Source organism: Tilletiaria anomala, assembly GCF_000711695.1.
Source record: "Tilletiaria anomala UBC 951 chromosome Unknown K437scaffold_89, whole genome shotgun sequence".
NCBI classification, from domain to species: domain Eukaryota; kingdom Fungi; phylum Basidiomycota; class Exobasidiomycetes; order Georgefischeriales; family Tilletiariaceae; genus Tilletiaria; species Tilletiaria anomala.
In genome coordinates, this window is record NW_013546933.1 from 70,399 (window position 1) to 78,008 (window position 7,610).

General features: G+C 57.9%; 4 protein-coding genes across 4 annotated transcripts; 2 read left to right on the plus strand and 2 right to left on the minus strand.

Annotated features, from left to right (window-relative positions):
- The first annotated feature begins 274 nt into the window (after nucleotides 1-274).
- On the plus strand, nucleotides 275-1,164 carry K437DRAFT_185364 (uncharacterized protein). Its single transcript, XM_013386003.1, has one exon. It carries the CDS (start codon nucleotides 516-518, stop codon nucleotides 975-977), a length of 462 nt encoding a protein of 153 aa, XP_013241457.1. The 5' UTR covers nucleotides 275-515; the 3' UTR covers nucleotides 978-1,164.
- Nucleotides 1,044-1,839, minus strand: K437DRAFT_185389 (uncharacterized protein). Its single transcript, XM_013386004.1, has 2 exons — nucleotides 1,357-1,839; nucleotides 1,044-1,269 (listed from the first exon to the last, which is right to left on the minus strand). Exons 1-2 carry the CDS (start codon nucleotides 1,641-1,643, stop codon nucleotides 1,110-1,112), a joined length of 447 nt encoding a protein of 148 aa, XP_013241458.1. The 5' UTR covers nucleotides 1,644-1,839; the 3' UTR covers nucleotides 1,044-1,109.
- A 652-nt stretch (nucleotides 1,840-2,491) lies between these two features.
- Nucleotides 2,492-4,476, minus strand: K437DRAFT_250029 (uncharacterized protein). The gene is made up of 2 exons (XM_013386005.1): nucleotides 3,813-4,476; nucleotides 2,492-3,727 (listed from the first exon to the last, which is right to left on the minus strand). The coding sequence occupies exons 1-2, from the start codon at nucleotides 4,313-4,315 to the stop codon at nucleotides 2,830-2,832; spliced, it is 1,401 nt and encodes a 466-aa protein (XP_013241459.1). The 5' UTR covers nucleotides 4,316-4,476; the 3' UTR covers nucleotides 2,492-2,829.
- A 1,074-nt stretch (nucleotides 4,477-5,550) lies between these two features.
- On the plus strand, nucleotides 5,551-7,261 carry K437DRAFT_238797 (uncharacterized protein). The gene is made up of 6 exons (XM_013386006.1): nucleotides 5,551-5,778; nucleotides 5,859-5,979; nucleotides 6,064-6,158; nucleotides 6,219-6,353; nucleotides 6,495-6,584; nucleotides 6,662-7,261. The coding sequence occupies exons 1-6, from the start codon at nucleotides 5,623-5,625 to the stop codon at nucleotides 7,142-7,144; spliced, it is 1,080 nt and encodes a 359-aa protein (XP_013241460.1). The 5' UTR covers nucleotides 5,551-5,622; the 3' UTR covers nucleotides 7,145-7,261.
- The last annotated feature ends 349 nt before the right edge of the window (nucleotides 7,262-7,610 follow it).

Sequence of the window (7,610 nt, forward strand, 5' to 3'; positions counted from 1 at the left end):
TATTGGTTCTGGCACTGGATGATGATGTTGGTGGCTTGGGGTCTGTGGACGGAAGAGAGCGGAAATGCTGGGTCATTCGACTCACGGATCCGCGGCACCGGGCACCACGACGCACGTGTGAAACTGGCGGGGCAGGACACAAGCCACCTCATTAAAAAAGTCTCCATGTGGGCGGGGTACGTGGGGTGTTTGTGTTGGCCAGGAACGACTACTACTACTCTGTGCGTTTGATCTTGACTTGCAATTTGATAATGACTGTCGTAACCACCTCTTGCAGATAAAAAATACAGCGTCGGCACTTGGCACAACGCACAAACCTTTGCCTGCTCCAAACCGTGTCTCTCCGCCCACCGACCTACTTCAGATCCACACAGCCATACGGTATACTGCCCCCAAGCACAACGTGCCCTTTCACCGCCTCCGCTCTCACCACGCAACCCCGCTTTCCCTGTCGGTGCAAGCGCCAAACGCCACTGCAGGCTGACTGGCCGCCTGACCGATCACAGCTCACAGGGATGCAGCACTGCTCTCTAAATAGCATGCGCTGCCTGGTCTTTGCCGCTCACACTCACAGCACATGTGCAAATCCGCTTCCGCTCCTTCTTCAAATCCTCCCTCTTGGGCACCGTGCTCAAAGCACAAGCGGACGACAGTGCCGCGAAACGCATGGACTTATTGCTAGCTGCGTACAGCATCTGCAGACTACTCTCGCCACCACCACCAGCGGGATTCACGTCCTGTCGCAGCGCCTTGCCCGTCGGACTCCCGCCCATGGCGTACGCCAGCCGTGCAGCCAGCGAAGCGCAACGAGCAGGACGAGAAGGCCAAGTATCAAGCACGAAAACCCCTCCTGCGGGTCCGTCACGGGGAGCACCAGCACCGCGAGCGGAGATCGCCGTCTGCAAAGGCGACGTATTCTGGACCTCTGTTGGAACGCCAGCGTGGTCCACAGGGGGATTTCGTCGAAGTTGAGCTAGGCAAAAAAGACTATCACCAACTTCACCAGGAACCTTTCTCCTTCCATGTGTTGTGCAGCATGATTGCTGCCCGCATCAGCACTTCAACGGCCGATGCCAACCCATGAATGCCGCCGATAGCAAGAATGGAGTCTAGGGCTTCGCGAACCCGCGCGGCTCTGTTTCCGCATCGACCAGTGCAAACGTGAGCAGGATGAGGCCTCTGCTCGAGATCAAGACGCCGACCAAGTCGAACAATACGAGCTGCGCCATCGCGCCGGGCCTCGGGGGAAAAGTTGACGAGCCTGCAGCGCTGTTCGAAGAATAGACACAGGCTCCATCGTCAGCAAGCGGTTTGTCTACAAGGGCACTTGGCGCACTCACGCATCAGTGACCTTACCCGACGGAAGAAAGCAAGCGCCCGTCGCAAGGGATAGATGGCGCTGGACCACTGCCCCTCGTCAGGCCGCAGCTCGAGCTATCTAGAGATGGTGGGGATACCGACGGAAGGAACGGCGTTGGTGAACACGCGGAGGAATGGCGCGTCACTGTGGGGTAGGATGGATAGATAGGCGGTGAGGATCGAAGGTGTGAGCAGGAGCAGTGTGGGTGCGCAGATATTGAGGCGTGATTGCACGTATTGGACCCGGACTCCCCCCACCCCCTCCCCCCGTTTTCTCTTCTCATATGCCAACATCGTAGATGCGGCCGCTCCTATTGATGCTACTGATGCTACCCCTGCAGTGTCCGCAGCGGCCCCGCTCCCTTTTGTAACGCCGGACGGGAAGATATCGCGGCGTCGCTTCTCCTACGAGCTGTCAGAGACAGAGAAGAAGATAGTCTCAGCATCTTGAGTGTGGCAATTGAGGAGGAAACTCTGCTTAAGAGCCTGGTCGCGCGCGTGCCTGGAGACGAGGGGCAAACAACATTCATACGACTCTCCGACGGACAATTGCGTTATTTATGCATCAATCACGAATGGGCCTGCAGAACCGTCTCTGAGCCGCCTGCCTTTCTTCCAGGTTCGCCGGGTATACACCCTTGTGTGCACGAAATGTTGATTCGCTTCCACACGGTCGATGTGTGAGGAAAGGTATTTCGACAGCGGTGGTCCGACTCCGAGTGCCCGCTTATGTAACCGTCTCGCACGAAATCGCTTGTATTCCCATCCAATCGATGACCACTGCACCGATCGCTACGGTGTGAACCGGCAATGTAGGACTCATGATCTATTTGCCTGCGGCCTGTATGGACTTGCACAATGGTGTAAGATGCATCTTGTCGGCGAGAGAAACAGAGGCAATGGCTCGTCTCCCCCAAATGGAGGTACCAAAGTCGCCGAGAACATTCTCAACCTCGCTGTGGACCGCCGGACCTCTGCGCGCAACTTTCCTTCACGTGCGTCCTACGCTGTGGCCGTCTAGACGTTCTGCAAGCCAATATATATCCAGTACATAACGGCATGCCAACTTATGGGTGGAGGAGTCTCCATGTTGGGGAGTTCATGCACATGGGTTCCAAAAAAAAGTCTCGAGATGCTCATCAGCAGCGCTCACATGTATTGCAGGGAACACTCGACGATAGTCGATCTTGAAGAACGTGATCGGTACATTACAATGGCTGGAAAAGAAAAGAGAACTGTCTCACAGCTCCATCCTAGATGACTTGAAGCAGGTCTGGTCAACCGCTGAAAACTAATGGATGGGCGCGTGCTTGGCAGCATTGCCAGAGTTGCAGGCTTGCCTGGGCTATGTCTTCCTTGGGCACGAGCCGGGCGCTGCTCTCCGATGCATGGCGCGGCCAAGCAGGCGCACAAGCATCCTTCCCACCTTTCCTCCTTGCATCACCTCATCTTCCCTTGATCCCGCATCCACTACGAAAAGCTCGCAATGAGTAGACCGTTCAGCGTAACCCACCAGCCGCGACCAAGACTCTCGATGCCTTCCTCGTCGCGCATCTTGCGCAGGCAGTCCACCAGGCCCGTGTAACGCGACACGACCGGCGCGCCGAACCCACCTTCGCGCTCCAGGCGCGCGGCCTCCTCGGCTGAGTCGGCCTCGTCACAGGGTCGCAGCGCGATGACTGGCTCCGCGGGCTCGCGCGAGATGGTTGGCAAGTAGCGAGGTGGAGCTGGCGTAGGCGCTGAAACTGGAGCCGGAGTTGCGTTCGCGTTTGCGCTCGCGGATTGTGGGTTCAGAGGCTCAGAAGCAAAGGCATTTCCAGCAGCCTCCTCTGCCTCTTCCTGATCTTCGATAGCGAACGACGTGCGGCTCGGCATGTCCGTTTCGGCCGCAGTAGCTTGCGGGCTCGTCTGAGCAGGTACGCTCGCCTGGTGGCTGTAGCTGTTTAGCGTCGACGCTGGCTTGGCATACGCCAGATGCAGCGGATTTTGCTTCTCGGGGCGCTGCGTGCTGAGGCGGACCATGGCGCACTCGATCGGTGCGAGGACTGGAAGGCTGGCGAGGTTCCAGAGGAAGAACATGACCAGTCCGATCGTCGAGTACTTTTTCGTGTCGCTCGTCGGACCAGAGAATGTCGTCTCACCCGGTTTGATTGGCTCCGGCACGTCCAGCCCACCAAGCATGGGGACCAAGAGGTGGCGCATGATGCGCGTCGCAATTCCAATCCAGCCGATGTGCAGGACGGTGGCCGTCGCCAAGCCGGGAATAGTGTAGAGCTTCAGCGGGTTGCGCAGCTCCGAGTAGGAGAGGATCTCTTGCAGATTTGCCATTGGCTTATTGAGCGGAAGAATGCGGGGGTGAACGATGACTCTGTGCGCAGCAATACCGAAGTGCAGGGAAACAGTCAGTCAGTCTGTCCAGCTTTCGACAGTGTGTACAAGTCCAGGCAACGGACCTAAAGGAGATAACATTGAGCGGAAGAGCGGCAAAGGACAAGAGGAGCATGAAGACCAAGTTACCCCAGAAAGCAAAGTTGCCGGGACCAGCGGGCGCAGCCCTATACGATCCTCCGAAGCCGCTCGATGTGCTGTCAAAGACAACCCACGTGATGATCCACAGCCAGACGAGTTGTATGACTGTGGGTACGGATCCTTTGTACAGCCCAGCCCACCCCTCGAGCCGCTTTGTGCGGCGCATCATCGCGAAGATGCCGGGGACGACGGGGCCGATCTTGGCCGCGCTCTTAGCTTCGCTCGACTGGATGAACTCGGCAAAGGCGTGGCGGGATGAAGCCGCGCCATCCTCGAGGACGTTGTCCAGCGAGACAGCCTTGGGGAGATAGTTGGCGCGCAGACGGATCAGCGCGCCCTGGAACGGCTGCGAGATGCCGAGGCCGAGGGCAATGGAGAAGATGATGACAAAGAGGACCGCGATGGCGTCGATGATGATGCCAAGCATGACTGCGCTGCGGCTGTTGGATGAGCAAGTAATTGTCTACAGTAGTGGCGCGGGTGTGTGCGAACAGCGTCGAGTCGGAACGAACAAGCGACAAAGGGGGGCGGGGCGCCGAGAAGACGAATCGCTGATGCCAGCTTATACAGTAAAGTGGGTGAGTGAGGTAAAGGGACGAGGATCGCGATTCTCTCGTTTATGGATTGAAACGATTATCCTTGCCACAATAGTGACTGACACACTGTGGTGGCTCTCAACTGCCGGGCAGTTAGTCTATCACGTGTGTGTGGGGTTGGCGGTGCTTCTGTGCCGTGTGCGCCGTTGTTGGGTGGACGCGCACACACGAAGGGATCAAACCCAATCGCTCTGCATTGGCACATCTACCAGAATCATATACCTTCTCCTTGACAATTACCTGATCGTTGGTGGTGACTAGTGAAGACCCCATGAGCACGGTGAAAAAGGCATCATATCTGGTTCACTTCAGGTAACTGGTAAGCCTGGCATCTCTCAGCCCGGCTAGTGTGCTGATGCTTGCGCCTCGACTTCGCCCAAATCAGTGGCAGGATAATCAATGTCCCTGGCTGCGTGCACGGTTGACCTGCCTCGAGATTGCGTGTTCTTCGTGCGCCGATCTATTTGATAGGCTTTTATAGGCCGATTGAAGACCTCTCCCACGTCCGAATTGCTATTCAGTGTGCTCATCGCTTGCGCATGCCATCGGGCTGACCGGCGCCTATTACGGAAATATGCACGGCTCTTCAGGCGCGCTGCCGTCGGACGACCCGCATCACCTCGCTCACCGGTTGATCCTGCGCTACCTCACACACGTCGGGTATTCGCAGACCCGAGAGGCTTTCGAGCGCGAAGCCCTTGTGGCCGGACGTGACCTGGCATCCCACTCACCCTCTGCGTCGTCAGTGGCAGTCGAGAGAAAGCAAAGCCGCCAAGCAGATGGGACACCAGACTCGGCGGAGGTGATAGACGACCTGCTCAGCGTGACAGAGACGTACATCTCCCACCAGATGTCCCTGCAGAAACATTCGATCGTAGACGCAAAACAGCAAGCGGCGCTCTCTATCCTCTCGCAGACCCTACCCGGCCCATCATCGCTGCCGTACCGACTGCAAAGGACGCATGGCGAGCTCCACACGTCCAACATCCTCTCCATCAAGTTGCTCTATCTGCCGCGGCGCTACTTTGACAGCGCCATCGCCGAGTACCGCAAAGAGTGGAGGCGATGCTTCGTCACGACGGCCGCGGACAAGCGGATCGTGTTCAGCGATGTGCAGAGCGGCGAGATCCTGGAAGTCATGGAAGGTGCCCACAAGGCAGCCGTCCTCGCGGTTGCGCAAGTAGGTGAGGAGGACGGTGTGCATGGAGAGACCGCATGTGGGCGGCTGAACGCCGTCCGAAGGCGCCTCCTCGCGAGTGCCGGCATGGATGGTAGTGTCGTTCTCTACGACTGCGTGAGTTGAAGTTATGACATATGCCAGGATCATGGCTTCTCTGACATGCCGAGCCTTCCGGTACCTCTGAACGTGAACAGTTCAATGGCAAACATGTGCAGACACTTCGACACCATAACAAGTTTGTCGTACGCGTCGCTTTCGATGCCTCTGGTCGCTATCTCGCTTCTGCTGGCTACGATCGGCGTATCAATATCTACCGTGCCGTTGCTTCCTCGAACGACGGATGCTATGCATCGGACGAAACGCGAACAGCGCGTCACGATTCGGACGAGGACACAGGAGTCCGGGAGGAGGAGGAGGATCCGAAAGATCTCGCCGTCTCATACGAGCTCGTGCACACGATCGAAACAGCGAGCAACCCCGAAGCGATACTATTCGTTCCAAATGCAAAGGAAAGACAGCGGCGCTTCACCGCCATGTACGGTAGCGGCGCAGAGGTCCAGAGCGGAGAAGTGACCGATTCGCAGAATAATGCAGTGCAGCTGGACTTGCGCGATTGGCTCGTATACACCATCCGTGGGGACTGCTTCCTGCACTACGTCGCATTGCCTACCCATCGGCAGGTTGAAAGCGTGCGTCCATGCGTGGCCGCAAGCGAGCAAGACGGCACATCGTTATTCTCTGCTGGCCCCGGCTCGCTAGAAGACTGCTTACGCAAGCTCAACGTGCAGTCGTCCGCTCCGTCTTCATCGCCACAAGGGCCAACGACGAAGAGCAACGAGGAGAGGGTGATTGCCGATTGGGAGGAACTTCGATACAACACGAATCCGTCGCGGGATGACTATCATGTCAGCTATTCATTGGTGCGTGCCACTCGTAATTGCTACTCTGTATCTCAGACTTGCTGACGGTGAAGGCAACCGTGTATTTCTTCCTGTAGCTGGACCTCGCTCTCCACCCATCTGGCATGTACCTCTCCGCACAGACTGGCGACCACGCCTTCTCCTCTTCGCTCTCTCAGTCCGGCATAACATCCTCTTTTGCCGCATCCCCAACCTCGCTCTCTCGGCTGCTCCTAATGCCCGTCCACTCGGACGTGCGTGCGGCGACGCTCTGGACCGCCGCGCCGTACTCGCCTTACGTATCGCCGCGGCACGCATGGATGCCTTCGGGGCGCGGAGCGTGCGTCAACGGTGAGGATGGTAGCGTGCGTCTCGTGGATCTGCAGGGCAAAGTCCGCGCCGTCATCTATGCGCATGGGCAGCCAGCCAGCAGTGCCGGGGATGGACTGCGCAGCTCCGTTGAATGGTCGCGAGGCGGTAGAGGCAACACCATCGTCAAGGATGTCGTGGCGCTCGATGAATGCACCATCGCAAGCTGTGGATTCGACCGGACGGTTAGGGTCTGTACGCTCGCATCCTGAATCCCACGCCGAAGGTATCTCCAGGTGGGGAGCATCGATCATTCAAGCTGGACTTCCAGGAAGCTGCCATGGATGAGATGGCCGGGCCGACTCTCCGCTGGGGAGCCTACCAGCTACCAAGGGGATGGGGGAGTGATTGTCGATACAGAGGGACGCGAGTCTAGCTGAGCGTTGGATCTGCTTATGTGGGTGGCCCGTGCGCCATTCCTCCTCTCCACTGCGTTAGTCTCCCAATATGTAGATTCCCTCTCATCAGACAATATCCCACTGTACGGTTCTCCCTTCTCACCATCTGCGGGCTTCGTTCGTAGCTCTTCCACGTGACAACTTGCTGGAGCAGGCGCCAGCGTCAAGCTCCTCACCAATTCGGCCCGATACCTGTCGCAAAGCAGCATGGCAGACTTGCTCAGCTGGCAGTCCATACAGGCGCTCGGCTTCGTCGGCGTCCTCGTCGCCGGAGCGGCGT

Bases quoted from the DNA above. Each gene is read 5' to 3' on its own strand.
- K437DRAFT_185364 (XM_013386003.1), top strand. From the start codon at position 516: ATGCAGCACTGCTCTCTAAATAGCATGCGCTGCCTGGTCTTTGCCGCT.
- K437DRAFT_238797 (XM_013386006.1), top strand. From the start codon at position 5,623: ATGGAAGGTGCCCACAAGGCAGCCGTCCTCGCGGTTGCGCAAGTAGGT. The intron at 6,159-6,218 runs GTTCCAAATGCA...AGCGGCGCAGAG, and splicing joins ACCCCGAAGCGATACTATTC to GTCCAGAGCGGAGAAGTGAC. The intron at 6,354-6,494 runs GTGCGTCCATGC...CCAACGACGAAG, and splicing joins CCCATCGGCAGGTTGAAAGC to AGCAACGAGGAGAGGGTGAT.
- K437DRAFT_250029 (XM_013386005.1), bottom strand. From the start codon at position 4,315: ATGCTTGGCATCATCATCGACGCCATCGCGGTCCTCTTTGTCATCATC. The intron at 3,728-3,812 runs GTCCGTTGCCTG...TGCTGCGCACAG, and splicing joins CTCAATGTTATCTCCTTTAG to AGTCATCGTTCACCCCCGCA.
- K437DRAFT_185389 (XM_013386004.1), bottom strand. From the start codon at position 1,643: ATGAGAAGAGAAAACGGGGGGAGGGGGTGGGGGGAGTCCGGGTCCAAT. The intron at 1,270-1,356 runs GTAAGGTCACTG...TTCTTCGAACAG, and splicing joins CGCTTGCTTTCTTCCGTCGG to CGCTGCAGGCTCGTCAACTT.